Source organism: Ascaphus truei, chromosome 4, assembly GCF_040206685.1.
Source record: "Ascaphus truei isolate aAscTru1 chromosome 4, aAscTru1.hap1, whole genome shotgun sequence".
NCBI lineage: Eukaryota > Metazoa > Chordata > Amphibia > Anura > Ascaphidae > Ascaphus > Ascaphus truei.
In genome coordinates, this window is record NC_134486.1 from 123,010,516 (window position 1) to 123,030,324 (window position 19,809).

General features: G+C 39.7%; 1 protein-coding gene across 1 annotated transcript in view; it reads right to left on the reverse strand.

Moving 5' to 3' along the window:
- Positions 1–296: 296 nt before the first annotated feature.
- Positions 297–19,809, reverse strand: part of ADGB (androglobin) — a 542,000-nt gene continuing 522,487 nt past the window's right edge. Inside the window, exon 35 of the mRNA XM_075596533.1 lies at positions 297–821. Coding sequence (XP_075452648.1) covers positions 636–821 — 186 coding nt within the window. The 3' untranslated portion in view covers positions 297–635. The remainder of the gene's footprint in view (positions 822–19,809) is intronic.

Here is a 19,809-nt window from a genome sequence, read left to right on the forward strand (position 1 = left end):
TCATGCTTTCTAAAGAAATATTGGAACATTTTAAATCTCAAAAATACCAAATTGTTATCTCAAGGAATTGGGGAAACAAAGGTGGGAAACATATAACATGTTAAAAAGTCCACTACTGGTAATAATGATCAAAATCCCTTATGGGGAGGAATGAATCACAGATACTGCTGCAACATACAGTAAGTATTTAAAGTGTACATTGTTCTGCTGCCCAGCGAAATAAAATCACTGAGTGGCAGAAACCAAAACCAACACGCAATAAGGACATCTTAAGAAAATGTACAGACAAAATACTGTAGAATAATCAAAAAAGGTTTATTAAGAAATACTGCTAAATGAATACAGTACATATATGCTCATTTGAAAGAACACATTTTTGGAAGATCAGTAAGTAATTAGTACTGCTCAATTTCAACATAAATACATAACATATATTTCCTGGCTAATGAATACATGCTTTCTACTATAATACTGAAAGTATTATTTTAAACACAAAATAACAGATGCATTTATTCATTCTAAGTGAAAGGGCAAATGTAAAATTAAAATATATGTTTCCTGTTTAGGTGAATGACACGAACTATGTGTATTTGTTTCTGAATACACAGCTCATCTATTTGGGATTGGTAAGGCTGCTATTTCTTTCTCCCTGAGCTTTTCCCACTCTTCCTTTTTTGTGTTAATGAACTTCTCCTCTCCTCTTCAGCGTGAAGAGCAGTTGCTGCTATAGATTCTTGCTTTTGTCGCTCAGCTTCTAACAACATATTTCTGTATGACTCTCGAGCGTTGAGAATCTTCTCGCGAGAGTTATCTAATGATAACTGCAAGAAAAGATATTAAAAAAAGAAACATCACATTTTTTTTAAATACAACATTATGTACAGTAGAATATAGTTTCTTGAATGAGAGTCCATACGTGCATGGAGAAAGGGAGGAAAAGAGGAGAGAATTAGATAATGTTAAATACAAGGCATTTGAAAAATAATGTATAGGGACATGCACTTATATCTCAAATTAACAGTTTAGAGTATGTTAGAAATGTGCACATGCAGCTCATGAAAGGGTAATAGTAAAAAAAAATTTTTTTGATCCAAGTTGTTTTATATTCTCTTATATAGACCTTCCCTCTTAATCCAAGTCAGGTGGAGAAAAGAAAAATTTGGGACTTAAAAGCAATTTTTAATATATGTAAATTGAGTTAACTAAAAGTGAATCTCATTCATAGAAAAAACTTCATGGTTTTCATCATAAACTTTTTCATACAAGAAAGTGCAGGATAGCATATTGTTTTTATACAGTACCACTAGAGAGCACTAGGTCAGAGGAGGTTGGCTGATGTCCTCATGAGGTCCCTGCCATTCACTCTTTCACCAGATGACAAAAAATGAAACACCTGTGTCCTAGATTGGACAATCCAAACTTCTAGATTTGCTTCTCAAAAGCTCCTGCGTGTCTCCAGTTCCAACCTACAGTATGCGTTTGTAGAAAACCCTGAGGAAGTGGAACTTTTCTATGAAACATGTAGGGTGGAACTGGAGACAGAGCTTTGTGGTTCCAGAGTCCCCAGATTGGATGAATATAACTTCCTGGTGACTCTAAAGGAAGGGAGGAACAAGGGAGCCCTCTGAGGATGTCGGCTCGGCTTCTCTATACAAGCATCACAAAGATAGGGAGAAGCTTTTGAGAAGCAAACAGATGTTTGAATTGTGCCAAACTTGGACACAGAACATCATTATTTTTTGTCATCTAACAGAAGGAGTGAATGGCAGGGACCCCATAAGGACACCAGATAACCCCCTCTGACTAGTGCTCTCCAGTGGTACTGTATAAAAGTAACATCTTAATGTAGGAGATGTGTGCAGAGGTGTTTACCACAGAAGACGTTTATAAAGTGAAATAAAAAATAGGCTCTTATTAGCCGGCGAGTTTAAATAACAAAAACACAGCTTATGTTTCAACAAAAACAGGGTTAAAGTAAAACAAACAAAACGGCTATCTCCCATAGGGAGCACTGTCTTGACCACACCACACCCTATCTATGGATTGGGGAGCTAAGCCCCTTACCAACAACAGTCATAAAAATAGTTCACAGATGGAGGTCAGTTACCTTCGGCTGGGGTAGGGTTCTTCAAGTCTGTGTGCAGGTTTCTCTCCAGAGTGGTCCAGGGTTCAGTAACTTCCTAGCAGAAAGAAATAGCCCATGCGTGATCTTTTCAGCAGTTCAGGGTGTTTCCCTAGACTACAGATCTCTGCAGTGAATACTGCAGGTTTTTTTAAAGCCTTTAATGAAACAGGTGAGCAGGCAATTAAGGCAGTCCTCTGGCTTTTAACCTGCTCAGTGCTGTCTCAGGCTCTGTCAATAGGTCTTATTACGTGACAGGGGATTCACTCTGTTACGCTGCTCCCCTGTTTGTGAGTATCTAGGGCTATCCATGGCGGAAGCCCCGTCCCTCCACTCTCTCTTAAGCCATGGGATGGGGGAGAATGGCTGTAGGGAGAGAGACCACATATTTAGTCTGCGTTTTTTCCTTAGAGCAAAGTCTACTCTTCAGGCGATCATCACTCCTACCATCAATCTTACTTTTCGCCTTTGTGACAGTAATCTTGTACTCAGGAGACGAGGCATAGCGGCTTGCTGCCTCTCCCTCAGTTCGTGGCCATTATATGTTGTCGCAATTGAAGAAACCATTGCTGACAAAGTTCTTATAGCCTGTGCAAGCAACCAGTGTCCCTTCCACAATACGCTCAAATTCAGCACGCTTTAAATCGCTCCTGGTTGACTCTTCCAAAGCACAGCATTTCCACAATGTGCTTAGATAGTTCATCAACCCTGCGGAAGACTTCTCGCTCAAGCTAACTTTTCCATTTTACCAACACATTTTTTACTTGCTTGGCAACAAGTTTTTTCATGCGTTGTGCAGTCTTTTCTTCCCTGTCACTATAGTGACCACCCGCGTCTCGCTGAGCATCATCGGGCAGCTCAACCTTGGCGAAGTTTTCATCAACTCTGATTGGCTCCTGTGGCATGTTCCTTTGGCAGTCTGCAGACTTATAGTCTTGAGCCTTTCTTTCTGGATGCATTAACTTATCCAGCCTGTGCACTTCTTCAATGTGGGGGGAAGTCCCAACTGATGTCTGGCAGAATATTTCTACTACAGTAGCACTGTCTTAAAGCTCCTTCAGTACCAGGGAACCCCGGCCTAATGCTTCCATATCCATCATGGACTTATCCGCAAAAAGCATGACCTCCTTTTCAGTAGAGGTCATTTGCGCCTTGTTCAGTGTCTTTAAATTCCAGTACATCAATCTTGTTGTAGTTTTCCTCGTACGTAACCATTACTCATGGCTTCTCTTTTTTGCAGTTGGCAAACCTGTATTATTGTGCCTTTTAATTGCAAAGACGAGTGGCCAACCAGAGTTGCATCTTTAGGGGCGCCACTACAGATACTGTTCTATCTTTTTCTAGCCAAAGACTGAATATTTATAGCAGCTGCTTTCATCGTGAGGCATCTGAACCAGGCCATGTGTGAACGGTAGTACGACTAGATTTGTATTGTGCTTCTCAGTCGTAATTCAGTTATTTTTTTCCAGACTTTTGTGGAGAGTTGATTGTAGCACTGAGACGGTATTGCGGGTGCGCTTATAGTAATGCATAGCTTGCTTGGTTGTGCTGTAGGACCGATATCTGGCCTGAATCATACAAGCAGCTTCCTTCATTTTCCTGTAACATCTTTGCTGCAGATACTTCTTAACATTTGACTGCACCACAATTACACATTGCTTCAAATGTTCATACTTCTTTCTTTGTCGTTGCATTCTCCACGTTGATTGGAGAAGGCAGGCTGCTTTATTCTGGCGATAAAGCTGCTGAGCTTTCGTTCCTCTATAGTCCTCTGTAAGACGACCACTGCAGAGCATTTGCACAGATACCTTTCTCTCCAACTTTCCTTGAATAAGAGCTCCGTAGTATTTCTGGAGTGTTAGAATGCTTCTGTTCTTTCTTTCAGAGCTTTCTCTGATCTGAGAAAGTTCTAACTGGAAACAACAAAGTGATTGCCCTTTTTCCTGCTCCAAGCAGCCTCTTCTCCTTTCAGTGCTAACTGCACTTCCAACTTTTCTTGCTCCACCTGTTTCTTCACCATTCTTACTTCATGAAGTTTCTAATTTTCTTCACTGACTTGGTCAGTCAGATATGAAACCTCCTCTGTCTAGTTTCTGTTCTCTATTTTTAAAGTCTCTACATTCAGGACCTTTCTATAGTCATCCTTCCATTTACACACCTTTGTGCTGAGACTTCGGATCACCTGGTGCAAGACTTCTAGCTGTCAGGAACAATCCTGACACAGTTTAGAAGTTCTCTCTCTCCACTTCTGTTCCTTGACTGTCCACCGGCTGTGCTGCTGTTTCTGCCTGCTCTGGGGTTTCTCTGTCTGTCTCTTCTTGGTTCTACTCTCTTCTGTCTATGTCTGCCTTTATAGCTTCTTACCTTCTGTTTCCTGGTTGCCTTTGCTTTATTTGTTACTGACTCACTCTGCCGCGATACGTTCCTGTTCTGTATGAGTCCTGTAAATATAAAAGGCCCTTGTCTATTAACTGGCTTGTCCCCATCTGTTTCCTGCTCCCCAGTTCCAGTCCTACTCCCCTGCTCTGTTCCTGCTGCCGACCCCTGCCTTTGACCCAGACTATGATTCCTGCTTCCAGCCCTGGATCCCTGCCTGTGAACCCGACGATCCTTGCCTGCCCCTGCTGTTCTGGCCATCGAGGTCCTACCTGCTCCTGGAATCTCCCTTGTGACATTAGCTCTGTTGAGAGAGCATGAAGTTCTCTTTTAGAGACTTTCAGATCAGTATTGAGACTGCAAACATCTTTTTGAGAGACTCACAATTCTGCACCGAGACTGAAATTCCTTTTGAGAGATTTCCAGTTCTGTTACCGTTGACCTCCTGGCGAGAGACATCCAGCTCTATGCTGAGAGTGTGAACCTCTTTCTGAGAGATTTCCAGCTCCGTATTGAGACTGCTAATCTCTTCCTGAGAGACTTCCAACTCTGTACGTAAACTACAAAACTCCTTTACAGAGATTTCCAGCTCTGTGCTGAGACTGTGAATCTTTGTTTCCCAACTCTGGGTTGACAGTGTAAGACTCCTTGTTTGAGAGTTCAAGCTCTGTACTGACATGGAGGGCCTTCTTTTGAGCCTCCTCATACCTCTGCTTCAAGTCAGCAATAACTACATCTGAGTGGCTCTGTTTCTTGTCCCTGGAAGTAACAATAGCGTTCGCCGTCTCTAAATCGGTCATCACTTGAGCCAGCCTTTCATCCTCTGCTGCTTGTTGCTGGGTTTGGAGTTGTTGTGCTGCTCAATATGCTGCTGTATTAGGTCAGTTTGCTTGGCCTGCTTGTACAGAAACTATTTTAACAATTGCTCCTGAATCTTCATGGCTGGTCAAGGAATTGTCACGTATTTGTCCCGGCTCTGCTCCCCTGGTATTGTTTGTCGAGGGTTTCTCACTGTCAGAACCAGACAGACACTTCTTCGAGGTACACAACTTCTGCCTTGGGCCCTCTGGAGATTCTGCCATTCTTTGGACGAATCTTCCATTAATTCTAGGCTGCAGGACATCTTAACCCCCTTCTGATGTTGCAGGGTCATCTGAATGATGTGTCTGTAACTACCACGGTAAGCAGAGAACATCTTTTCTATTTCTTCCTCTTTATTTTGGAAGTCTCTGGCACATCGTGGATGCTGAGGTCCCCTTCTTTGCTTAAAACTCCTGCAGTTTCACTGCACCAACCATGCTCTTCTTGCAGTAGCAGGTAGAAATATTCGGCGTTCAACGTTCTCTTTATTTTTTCTGACCGGGCCATTTAAAAAAAACATGTGTTTTTTTGTTGTTTTTCTTCTTTTCGCACACGTAACGGCAACACTTTGGTCACAGAATCAGTACTTTGTGTTGGTCACCGTCTGTAGCAGTCCCCTCAGTTAGACTGGTGTTTGTGGCTTTATCCAGTGCAGTGTAACTTTTTCTGCCTGGATCGGTAGCCCTTTATTCTGGTCATCTATACACATGGTTCTTCTGCTTTCACTCCTGTTTCTCAAGCTGTTGTATGAACTGTTGCAAACAAAAGAACAACAAAATTCCCTGTTGGTCTCCAGGGGCCCCTTTGAAATTCAAGGGCCACCTCATCTCACTTCTTACACCATATGTAGGAGATGTGTACAGAGGTTTTTTTTTTTTTAGCACAGGAGACATTTTTAGAGGCAAAATAGTCCCTGTGTGATCTCTTCAGCAGTTCAGAGCATTTCCCGGACTAGAGATCTCTTTGCAGTGAATGCTGGATGCTTTTTAAAGGCCTTTAATGAAGGAGGAGAGCATGCCATTAAGGCAGCCCTCTAGTTTTAACCTGCTCAATGTTGTCTCAGACTCTGTCAATACCGTATGTCTAAATACGTGACACAGGATTCACCCAGTTACACTTATCCTCCACTTACTTGCATGAAAATGTTTATGATGAAAACCATGAATAAGTTTTTTTCTATGAATGAGATTCACTTTCAGTTCATTCATATTAAAAATTGCTTTTAAATTCTATATTTTCTGTCATTTTTGTTTTCTCCATTTTATATATTTTCCCCTCCCCACTGTTTGAGTACCAACTTAACTTGGATTAAGAGGGAAGGTATACAATATATAACAGAATATGAGACAACTTAGATAACAGGAAGTGTCTTACATTTTCATTACTAACCCTTCAAGAGCCGCATGTGCATATTTGTAGCATACTTTAAACAGTTAATTTGATTTATACGTGCATGTCCCTAGAAATAGTTTAGTTTATTTTGTTTAACATTGGCATTTAAGATTATCTATTTCTCTCCTCCTTTCCCCATGTGCCTATTGACTCTCAATTGAGGAACTATTTAAAAATAAAAATAAAGGTTTTGGACTTTGTCCGAGAGATTTTTTTTGTGTGAGTCCGGCAGCAAGAAATAGGGATATAAGTTGTATCTTTTATAGTTTTGTGAATTGGGGGTTTCACTGCACCATGTGAAATACATTTTAACTAATAGATTTAAGTTCACATATGATTGTATAAACCACTTTGCTTTTGCACATTGTACTTTTCCTATCACAAAGTTTCTCAGCGCCCTCTATTTCTTTTCTTTTTATTTAGTATAATATGTTTGATACACAATGTTAACAAAACACAAATGTTTGATACACAATGTTAACAGAATATGCATCTAGATATAGAGAGCTAACAAGAACTCTCCAATGGTGAAATACGTTAAAAGCAATTTATTAGACAATTCATAAAAAATATTGCACTCACGAATTCTGCTTATTGAGTAAGCATATAGGGCTATCCGAAAGTTTGGTCTGTTTCTGGGACTTTCCCTCTCTGTCTCCGATGTTTTACTCTGGTTGAGAGGCCACTGGCACTGGTTCGCTTTGTGTCCTGTGGATCCTGGTGCAGGCTTGCGGTATGATGTTAGGGATCTGGGTGACGTTGCAGGGGGTTAGTGCGACTGCTGCGGATGCATTTACAGTCCAAACGTCCTCCAACGAATTTCGCAAGTCACGGCTTGATTTTCTCAGTGGAAGGAAGGACTGAGTGTGAAGACCAGCCGGAAGCTGAATTATATACCTACTTCTGCCATCACGTGATGAAGAGTTTACCAATGGTAAGTCAAAATGGGTTTATAGCCTCTAAAGTCCCTTATGAGTTTTGAACTGTATCAGTAGATATAAAAGCGTATACACATTGTGCACAATTAAAAGTTACACTACATACCTTGGTGTGGAGCACATCATTATTGGGACACATACACATTAGTAAACATATAACTATAGATGGGTTAATAAATGGTGAACCATTGTAGAGGTACTGTAGCTCAAATAGTGAATTGTGCTGAGATCATAAGAACATATTGGTAGTGGGCAAAGTAAAAGTAAATGTCTATACATTTCATCATGTGCTGTATGTATATATGTTTATATATTCAATTTGGAGACGAAAATCCAAAAAGTCTCATGTGCACGTCATTTTTTGAAACCATAGATTTAGTTCTCCACATAACACACAGAGATATGATCACAAGCGAAGGAGAGTAAAAATGAGATCCCCTAAAGAAAGAGAATTCAGCAGAGAAGGAGCTATACTTAAACACACTAGTGACTCTCACCATAATTTTTAGAACCGAAAAAGCGCCACCATGGAAACACGAACAATTATTGTGGACTAGAAACATTTCAGAAACCCCAGGAAAAGAGAGAGAGAGGAGAGAGAGGAGAGAGAGGAGAGAGAAGGGAGAGAGAGGAGAGAGAGGAGAGAGAGGAGAGAGAGAAGTCTATAAGACACAATGAGGAAAAAGAGGAGGAGGTATTCACTCCAAAAAAGAAGGAGGTATTCACTCCAAAAAAGAAAAGCACAAGAATAAGCTAGTGTCCTTCTCCAATAATTTTCAACTTATCACAATTTCCCCTAACACCTAATGAATTGCTACAACTCAGCAAAGGCTTATTCTTTTCCCCATGCCATACACATGATTCATTCAAATGGTTAATTGATTTAAATAAATGTATTTGTAAACTCACGCTTACTGTAAAAGATATTTCTCCAAAACTGGGCAGACAAAAATTGGCACTGAAAATATGGATATACTGCTTCGGCTCATCTGAGTCTAACACATCGCCGTTTTTTCCCTGGCTTTTTCCTGGAATGCGACGCACTTCACCTGGATCATGCCTCATTTATTTTGCGTTCTCAGCCATGGGTCATGCGCGGTTGACGCGCGGTTGATGCGTTTATTGAGAATGGTTTGGATTTAATAGGTTGCAATTCTTCGCGTGTCCGCCAGATGGCAGATATTCATGAATTGCAATGCGCATGCGCTTCAGTAATGTGTCGACTTGCAGGTGTTTCGTTTAAAAAAGATACCATAGTGTGCTATTGTAACTTGGCCTTGAGACTGAAGGAAAAGGTTGCAAAAATGTATCAATTTAGGCTTTTCATATTAAAGAAAGACAAAGACCAGTTTCGGTTACAGTATTCTCCAGAGACCCGTCGCCCGCCATGAGTGTTCAAGTGCAGCCCGTTTTCCAAAAACCCAACAGAAGTTACGCGTATTTGATATGGGCCGCGATTAATGCAACAGATGATAAGATGGCAACATTTGTTCAAATTTATCAGTATTTTATCAAAAACTATGACTTTTACAAATTTTCGCCAGCTCCTCATACGTGGAAGCGTGCAATAAGGAAAAGGTTATGTAGCGATCCGTTTTTATCGTATTGAGCCACAATTTGTTGGAGGGTATTGGTGTGTATCACCGGCTTTTTCCTGTATCTATGATCATGCAGACGGCAAAAGGCGAAGGGTCGTGTTAAAACCAACTAAGAAACGACAGTCGCTGCCAAGCAATGCACCGGCACCGGCTTCCAATAACGGTCCCACCGTCAGTGACAACCCTGAGCCTGAGTCGGATTTCGCGTGCAGTTTCGATCAAGCTTGCATGTACCTAAGCAATTTCAAGCCTCATCCGCTGACTACAGGTGGACTAGTCCCGCTGCAAACTATCGATGTGGATGATCAAGAACACTGGACTGGCAGTGGACCGGCCCCGGCGCCAGCTGAATGGGAAATTCTATGGTGAGTATTGTTGCCGTATTATTTTCTGTGTTTTTTTTTATTTTGACAATACAGTATCAATATCGGTGCGATTCAAAAGTCAAGCTATTCTCCTGTAAGCAATATCATTGGCTGAGTGGCTTCTACAGTACTGTACTGCAGATACTGAACAATTGGTGGAACGCTAGGCGCATGCGCATTGGAACCTTCTTGAAACGCATATGCATGTCATTACATCGACGGTAGGCGCATGCGCATGTGAACAGGAGATGCCCCCCAAGAAAATTATTGGTGGGACTGGCTGGGAACTTCTTTAGACCATTACAGTAAAACTTTTATTTTTATTTTTCCTCAGAAAAGAAAGCGGCTAATGGAGGGATTTCGATGGATAATATCGCTTTGTGTAACAATGTCTGCACATTGCTGAATCGGATTTAAAAACCCACGTACCGGAGTCTACAGTTTAGTGGCCGTTGTTATTGATTAGGATAGAATACTGTACCTGAAACAGTATGCTGATGTTTTCCGGCCGTACAGTATACAATACTTTTTTATAAACAGTATACTGTGTAATAAACCCGAAAAAATAAAAACAATGCATTTATTCTACATGTATCACAGTACTGCACATACTGTACAGTATGTGTCTTCTATACAGTGCCAGTACATACAGTTCAGTACTGTATGTGTCTTCTATTTTTTTAATACTCTTGTACCTACATGCCTACAGTATACAGTACAGTGTGCCTGGACAGTAGTGTACATTCTACAAACACTGTATTTTGTTACAGTAGCAAAGGAGCCAATGGAACAATGTAAAACAAATCAACATGTTCTTTTATTGGTGGAGTAAGTACAAAAACATTTATTTACAAATACTGTACAATGTAGAAACATTTTAAGTGCACAGCAATTAAAATCATCAACAGGTGTATGGTTTACTGCTACAGTAGTGAAAACATTTATGTATAGAAAGTAAAAACATTTACAGTTAGTCAGTATGGTTTACAGTCACGTTTTAAAAACAAATTCTTTATTCATAAAATATACAAAACGCAACATCTCCTTTATTAAAGTCAAAACATATAAAGTGGGATGGTGTGCAAAACAGTCTGCACCAGTACAGTCCTCGAGGGCAGCAGACAGGCCCGGCTTTCAGGACAACCTTGAAAACTGTGCATGTTTGCGGCCCTCAGGGACTGGAATTGTGCAGGTCCTGTGTGTGTATACAGCTAGTTAAAACATTTCTGTATAAATACAAGTTAAAAAACACACAACAACATCTCCTTTATTTAAGTACAGCAGGTCAAAACATGTACAGTACAATACAGTTCAGCACAACAGTGTGGTCTTACCTGTGATTAAAAAAAAAATCTTTATTCATAAAATACAGTATACAAAACGCAACATCTCCTTTATTAAAGAAACATACAGTATACAGTACAGTGGGATGGTGTGCAAAATAGTCAGTCAGGCCTGCACCACTACAGTCCTCGAGGGCAGCAGAGAAGCCGGTTTTCAGGACAACCTTGAAAACCGTGCCTGTTTGCAGCCCTCAGGGACTGGAATTGTGCAGGTCCTGTGTGTGTGTGTACAGCAAGTTAAAACAGTAAGTTAAATACAGTACAGTAGGTCAAAACATCTCCTTTATTTAAGTTCAGCAGGTCAAAACATGTACAGCACAGTTCAGCACAACAGTATGGTCTTACAGTTCCCGTGATTAAACCATAAAGTCCACTACATTGTCCGTCCATGGCCGATTCCTTGCATGGCGCAAAACGCCATTAATGCAGTCTCGAACGCCTTTCATTACAGGATCTGTAATTGGATAAAAGCGCCGCATTTCATCCAAAATGTTCTTTCTTAAATTGTCAGGAAGCGCCTTTTTTATGCGATTTCCGTCGTAGTTCACTCTGAAGGCCCAGTCGCAGTACAACGAGTAGGGAACATGCTGCTTAAAAAGTAACAAGGCATACTTGTGGGGTGCACCTGCACTCATCACCCTATACTTCTCCCTGAGCGTCGGTGGCAGATCATACAGGGTGATGTCGGGCACCGTATCGATGCGAGCGAATGTAGGTCTTCTGCGAGCGGGTGTGCTTGAGGCGACGGGCGATGGTAGGTTGTCTGGGAGGAAGCTTTCCTCTGAACTTGGTCGCCGTGTTGTCTCCTGGCGTGGTCTTGACGGGGTTGTCATGTCCTCCTTAACGGCATACATGTACACTACATCTTCTGGTGGAGGGGGTGTGCTTGGTGATGGAAGGGGGTCGATGCTCCCATTCATCACATCTATGTCACCCCCTGCTCCGGCGTCGGGGAAACAGGGGCATTAACACTGAGCAAATTATGTATACCCGCTATGTCAGCCTCTATCTTCTCCATCCGTCGATCCATCCGTTGATCCATATGTAGCATCCGTTGCTCCACATTTAACATGGTCTCCAGAAGCAAATCTATCTTTGCTAGCACAATAGAGTTCCCGGGGAGATCCACACTTATCCCATGCAGCATCCGGTCTAACGAGCTGCTTCTTGTGCATGGCGTGTGGACATCTGGGTGGATGGGTGCAACGGAGGATGAGATGGGGGTTCCATGGAGAGAAGCGGCAGCGACGTCGAAGAAGGGTGGAGGAGGTGACCTGTGGATATCCGGTAGAGGAGAAGCGGCAGCGTCGTCGAAGAGGGATGGAGAAAGTGACCTTTGGATTTCCGAGCGAGAAGCAGAGTCGTCTAAGAGCAAAAGAGAAAGTGAGCCATGGATTTCAGAGGCGGCAGCGTCGTCGGATAAAACCGGAGAAGATGGCCTGTGGGTTTCCGGGAGGGCGGTGGCAGCGTCGAGGATGAGGGGTGGAGAAGACGGGCTGAAGATTTCCGGGACAGCGGCGGCAGAGTCGTCGAAGCGTATGGGAGGTGGTGGTCTGCGGGTTCGATGGGTTGGCTGCCAATCGTTTTGCGTTGAGAGTACATCACCGAATATCTTCTTGACATAATAAGGCTGACGTCTATGAAAACCCTTAGCCTTTGGGGTCAGCAGAAGGTTTATTTTATTGGCCTTAGCCTTTCGCTTTTGCCTTGGCGTGGAAACGGCAACCGCCTTTCTCTTTTTCTGCTTGACAGGCACGGCAGAGGCGAGTGGGTTCCTGCGTCCGTAGAATCGGGGTTGCTCCATGGAAGCGGGTGGCACAATGCAGTATCTGGACAAGGGCAAGTTTAGATAAAGATTATCGAGTGGTGGGCTATGCAAAGTGTGTAACCTTTTATGCATGGCAGCGAGGTACAGGTGTTGAAAGTGGGCGTACTCTAATGTGAGTCATTACCGTATAAATTCACCATCCATTTTGTGGATTCACTGCACATTGAATACACATCGACTAAACATCGAATATACATTCTTGTGTTTGTATTTCTTTCTACTCGCAGCAATGGTTGTTAAAAACATTTCCAAGGATCTCAGCATGGGAATTAAGGAGATGTACACGAGCGGACACCGAATTGCTGCTATCCAACGCTGGTTAGCTACTTCTGGCCTCGTGCCAGCAACCACCGTGAGCTATCATGCACACGGAAAAAACAGAGAACGCAAAAGGGCACCAAGGGTAATTAATGCGTAAGTATATTTATAACACTTTAAAAAAAAATTAGATCCAAAAATGTACTGTACATCTACAGTACTGTATCTAATATTTTTGTTATTTCTGTAGATTTATATTACAACAGTATATATATTTTGTATATTTTGTATATTTATATTACAACAGTATATATATTTTGTATATTTATATTTATATTACAACAGTATATATATTTTGTATATTTATATTTATATTACAACAGTATATATATTTTGTATATTTATATTTATATTACAACAGTATATATATTTTGTATATTCATATTTATATTACAACAGTATATATATTTTGTATATTTATATTACAACAGTATATATATTTTGTATATTTATATTTATATTACAACAGTATATATATTTTGTATATTTATATTTATATTACAACAGTATATATATTTTGTATATTCATATTTATATTACAACAGTATATATATTTTGTATATTTATATTACAACAGTATATATATTTTGTATATTTATATTTATATTACAACAGTATATATATTTTGTATATTTATATTACAACAGTATATATATTTTGTATATTTATATTTATATTACAACAGTATATATATTTTGGATATTCATATTTATATTACAACAGTATATATATTTTGTATATTTATATTTATATTACAACAGTATATATATTTTGTATATTTATATTTATATTACAACAGTATATATATTTTGTATATTTATATTTATATTACAACAGTTTTATATTGCTGCATATTAATAGAACAATATATTATATCCTGATGATCTACTGTCTCTAATATTTTTACTTACCGGAATGTTTTTCTTTACATTGTAGGGAGACAACTCTTCTGGTGGACAAAATAAGTGAGGAGAATGATGAGAAGAGTGCATTAAGGGTCAAATACACTCTGCAGGAAAATCACAATTTCACTGTATCCGATACCAGCATAAAGAAGACGAGACGCAGCATTGGATGGAAATATGGACGTGTGAGGTTAGTACTGGACAGTACAGGAGGTAAAAGTGTTGTTTAGGAAACTGTACTGTACCGCTAAAATGATTTATTCCTTGTCATTACAGAGCGTACCCCATGATAAGCACGCAAACAAAATCAAAAGAGTGGTCCAGGCCCAGGCATGGATCGACAGTGGGGAAACTTTCCAGGATTGCATCTTCACTGACGAGTCTACTGTGTCGCTGGAGAGATTTGCAAGCTTTGCGTTCCACAAAAAAGGCCGCATATCTTTGAAGCCGCGGCCAAAACACCCTGTGAAGCTGCATGTGTGGGGTGCCATCTCTAGGCGTGGACCAGGATGCATTGTCATCTTTGAAGGTAAAATATATGAAATATAATGTAGCCTTATGCACTGTACTTTACTAGTGTAGCCTTACTGTATGCACTGTACTGTACTATTGTGCAGTTTTTTGAGCACTTTTCTTTTGTTGCTATAGGAATCATGAATAAAGCGTTCTTCCAAGACAACATTGTCCCTGAGATAGTGCAATACATAACACGCGAGTTCCCCAATGGTCACCGCTTCTACCAGGACAACGACCCGAAGCACACCGCGTCAACAGCGCATATCCTTGAGCGCGGTATCAACTGGGTGAAGACGTCAGCGGAGTAAGTGCAGTAGACCGTGTCTCATTTTTTTCCCCACTGTTTTTACTGTGTACTGTATCTCTTAAACTAATTGTCCTTTTTTTCCAATGACAGATCGCCAGACTTCAATCCAATCGAAATGCTCTGGCATCAGCTGAAGGACCATATCCGGAAAGTGGCGAAACCCTCCAAAAAGGACGAGTTGTTGAAAGGCATAATGAGTTTTTGGAACGATGTACTCACCGTGGAATGCTGCAATAAATATATAGACCATATTGCCACTGTGTTGCCCATTTTGATCGCGCGTAATGGGCAAGCATCAGGAAAGTAGTACTGTGCTGTAGTATTGTAAGTACAGTATGATAGAGGTAAGTATGGCACAGATTATTTCTTTCCCAATAGTCAGAGTATACAGTAGTTACAGTTTTTTCTTTACAGAGAGAGCAGCACCAGCCATCAGGTTACAGTACATAGTATTTAACAGTAGTCAGAGTATACAGTAGTTCCATTATACAGTATACTAGTTTGACAGTACTGTGTAGAAAGATGGTGGAGCACTGCAAAAAATTAGGGCTGGAGGAAGATCCGTGAAGAGTAAAAATGCTTTATTGTAGATGCATGGTAGCAACAGCTACATTAAAAAGGGTCCTCTAACGCGTTTCGCGCTATGATAGCGCTTTATCAAAGAGTAACTCCTGTCTCCCCTGATCCCCCTTATATGCTGTTCACCACGGAGGTGGTTTCGCGCCAAAAATCAGTCAAAACTCTGACTGAAGCTGAATCCACGTAAAAAACTACGGTGGCCTCATAGGGTAGAAACACCTCCGTGTTGAAAAAGCAAAGGCGGAAATACAAAAAACTACATACATAGCCAGATTGATGAACCTGGTAACGGCACATAATACAGACATTGCACAAGAATAAAAAATGAAGTAAATAGACTGTAACATACTAAATAAAGAAATGAAAAGTATATGAAGTAAAAAAGCAACACATATAAGGAAATATAAAATAAATGTTTAACTCTTATTAGGTAACTGGGAACATGAAGAAATATACCCATCAGTAGACCCATCACTCTGATAATGGTGTATCTATTATCACTGAATATAATAGTAAGCATGAATATTTAGGTTAAATCAAAATAAAAAATAATAAACTAATCTCAATCCAAGAATAATGGCAGTAATAATAAAGTTAATGAGATACATATGTATAATTATCATTTTAAGACAAAGAATTTGCAAGATACATTTATAAAAATAATAATGCTGTTATCACCCAGCAATAAGCTATTAAATTAATTTAATCCTATCAGAGTCATGGATATCAGAAAAAACCTAAGAATAAAGTATATTAATACAAATATTGATTCAATAGAAAAATATATTGGATTGAAATGTATATAATACTAATTATGTATGTACCTAACAATGAGCATATACATTAATAGTAAGAGGTTATTATGAAAAAATGGAGGCATAGTCAGAACATAAAATGGTTTTACAAGAAATGTATCAGTTCCCAATCCTGATTGATCCCATTTGGGTATAGGGAATCCATGGTGAAGATCCAGAACATCTCACGTCTATTGAGCATGTTCAATCTGTCACCACCACGAACATGTTCCTCCACCCATTCGTGGTGGTGACAGATTTAACATGCTCAATAGACGTGAGATGTTCTGGATCTTCACCATGGATTCCCTATACCCAAATGGGATCAATCAGGATTGGGAACTGATACATTTCTTGTAAAACCATTTTATGTTCTGACTATGCCTCCATTTTTTCATAATAACCTCTTACTATTAATGTATATGCTCATTGTTAGGTACATACATAATTAGTATTATATACATTTCAATCCAATATATTTTTCTATTGAATCAATATTTGTATTAATATACTTTATTCTTAGGTTTTTTCTGATATCCATGACTCTGATAGGATTAAATTAATTTAATAGCTTATTGCTGGGTGATAACAGCATTATTATTTTTATAAATGTATCTTGCAAATTCTTTGTCTTAAAATGATAATTATACATATGTATCTCATTAACTTTATTATTACTGCCATTATTCTTGGATTGAGATTAGTTTATTATTTTTTATTTTGATTTAACCTAAATATTCATGCTTACTATTATATTCAGTGATAATAGATACACCATTATCAGAGTGATGGGTCTACTGATGGGTATATTTCTTCATGTTCCCAGTTACCTAATAAGAGTTAAACATTTATTTTATATTTCCTTATATGTGTTGCTTTTTTACTTCATATACTTTTCATTTCTTTATTTAGTATGTTACAGTCTATTTACTTCATTTTTTATTCTTGTGCAATGTCTGTATTATGTGCCGTTACCAGGTTCATCAATCTGGCTATGTATGTAGTTTTTTGTATTTCCGCCTTTGCTTTTTCAACACGGAGGTGTTTCTACCCTATGAGGCCACCGTAGTTTTTTACGTGGATTCAGCTTCAGTAAGAGTTTTGACTGATTTTTGGCGCGAAACCACCTCCGTGGTGAACAGCATATAAGGGGGATCAGGGGAGACAGGAGTTACTCTTTGATAAAGCGCTATCATAGCGCGAAACGCGTTAGAGGACCCTTTTTAATGTAGCTGTTGCTACCATGCATCTACAATAAAGCATTTTTACTCTTCACGGATCTGCCTCCAGCCCTAATTTTTTGCAGTGCTCCACCATCTTTCTACACAGACCTCATCTCTACAATGGAATGGATGCACGCAGTCATGGAGCCGAAGGGGTTAATAAGTGAGTGACTTACTATTTTTCTATACCTACTGTGACTATAGGGTATGTGCAGGGCTCCAGCCTATGATACAGGATATGATTATCCACATAGTGATTGCACTGGTAGTCTCTTTATATAAGGGCTTCCATGTGGTTTCGCTTTTAAAAGTGGCTATGTTTACTCTGTCCATGTTAGGCTTTATATGGTGAGCCATATACCCTGTCACACATTCATACATTTATACAATTAATATACCCCGGACTCCTAGGCATTATGGCCAACATTGCACAACCCTGGATTTAGAAGCACCATCAGGAGATTCACTTCTCATATTTTGCTAGTTTGACAGTACTACAGTAACTGCCTACTAACTGCTCAGTTTTTTTTTCTTCAGAGAAAGCAGCACCAGCCATGTACAGTAGTACTACACATCACACAATGCCATAATACAGTACGCACATAACAGCACTAATTTTTTGTTTTCTTGTCGTTTCAGGAAAAAGGGTAGCCTGGGGGGAGGTAGGGTGTTGTGTCCAGTTTAATCTGCTTGTACAGTCAAATGTACAGTATATAAACAGCAGTAATGATGTACACAAAACCTCTCCTCTCTCAATGAACTACTGTACTGTACACAGAATGAGGAACAAGATAAAGACGGAAAAAATAATATTACTATATATATATATATATATATTAGACATTACAGTATATATTATTAAATAATATTCTTATAAATGTGCATTATTCATGTTTCCCCATGTTTTACAAATGTTTTCTAAATGTTTATCCAATTTCAATCTGCCAGAAGAACTTAATAAACACAGCATTATGTATTATTCATGATTAGTTTTATATTTGTATTTTTTGGTTCCTGATAAAATAAAATGAATATTTATTCACATTCCTGCTAATCATAATCATTGAAACACAACCAACCCCCCCCCCCACCCCTTCAGTACACCAATGAATAAGAATGAATGACAAAACAACATGAATCAGTTAATGGTTTTCATAACTCTCAATTCTCACAATGCTGTGCAAATCAGATTTACATTTCAAAATCGAGAAGGGATTTTCCAAAGCGTTACCGTAAACTAAGCCTCAAAGGGTTGGGGGGGGGGGGTGAGTCATGTGCAGTAATCAGCTAGCTCCCATCTCAAAGAGGATTACACAATAACAATATTCAGAAAATTAACGACTTTGTGGAGAGAGGGGGTTGGGTGACTTATGCACAGTAAGCAGCAAACTCCCATCTCTAAAAGGATTAGAGTACACGCAGGCGCAGTGAGGCGATTGACGCTCGGCTAGGGACGGATTAAAAACACAATGACTAACTAACTTCAGAAAATGAATGACTCTGTGGAGGTGTCTGTCGATAAGAGTTTGTGTGTGCGTGGGGGAGGGATGAAGGATTAGTCGTGCAGCAGTTCAAAGAAATAAAATACTGTAATGTAGAGTACAGTAATTTCAAAAGGCAGTTCATCGTAATACTGTAATTTGATCCCTACACCCCCCAAATACAGTACATAAAAAGCACACAAATCAACCATGTGCAGGAAAACGCACAGATTTAATATCGTAATATCAAGATTGTTTGTGCAGGCTTGTGGATAAAATAACAGTTAAAAGTTACAGGCGCATGAGCAGGAATAAACTAGCTCCCATCCAAAAGAGGATTACACACAGGCGCATAGAGAGGTGATGCTTTGTGCAAATCAAATTCGAGAAGGGATTTTCCAAAGTGTTGCCGTAAACAAAGCCTCAAAATTCCCATCTCAAAGAGAATTACACGCAGGCGCAGTGAGGCTTTGTAGCTCGGCTATGGATGGATTCAGAACACAATGGCAAGATTCAGTAAATTAATGACTCTGTGGAGAGGGGGGGTTGGGTGACTCATGCGCAGTAAGCAGCTCCCATCTCAAAAAGGATTACACGCAGGCGCACTGAGGCTTTGTAGCTCGGCTATGGACGGATTAAGAACACAATGGCAAGATTCAGAAAATTAACGACTCCGTGGAATTTCAAATCCTTGCGCTAGCGTTCATGGGGGAGGGGGCTACAGGTACAGCTGCATGAAGTTCAAAGCTAAAGACATACTTTAATTTCAAAAGGCAGTTCATCATAATAATACACCCCCAAATACAGTACGTAAAAATCACACAAATCAACCATGTGCAGTCAAATGCACAGGGTCGCAGTCA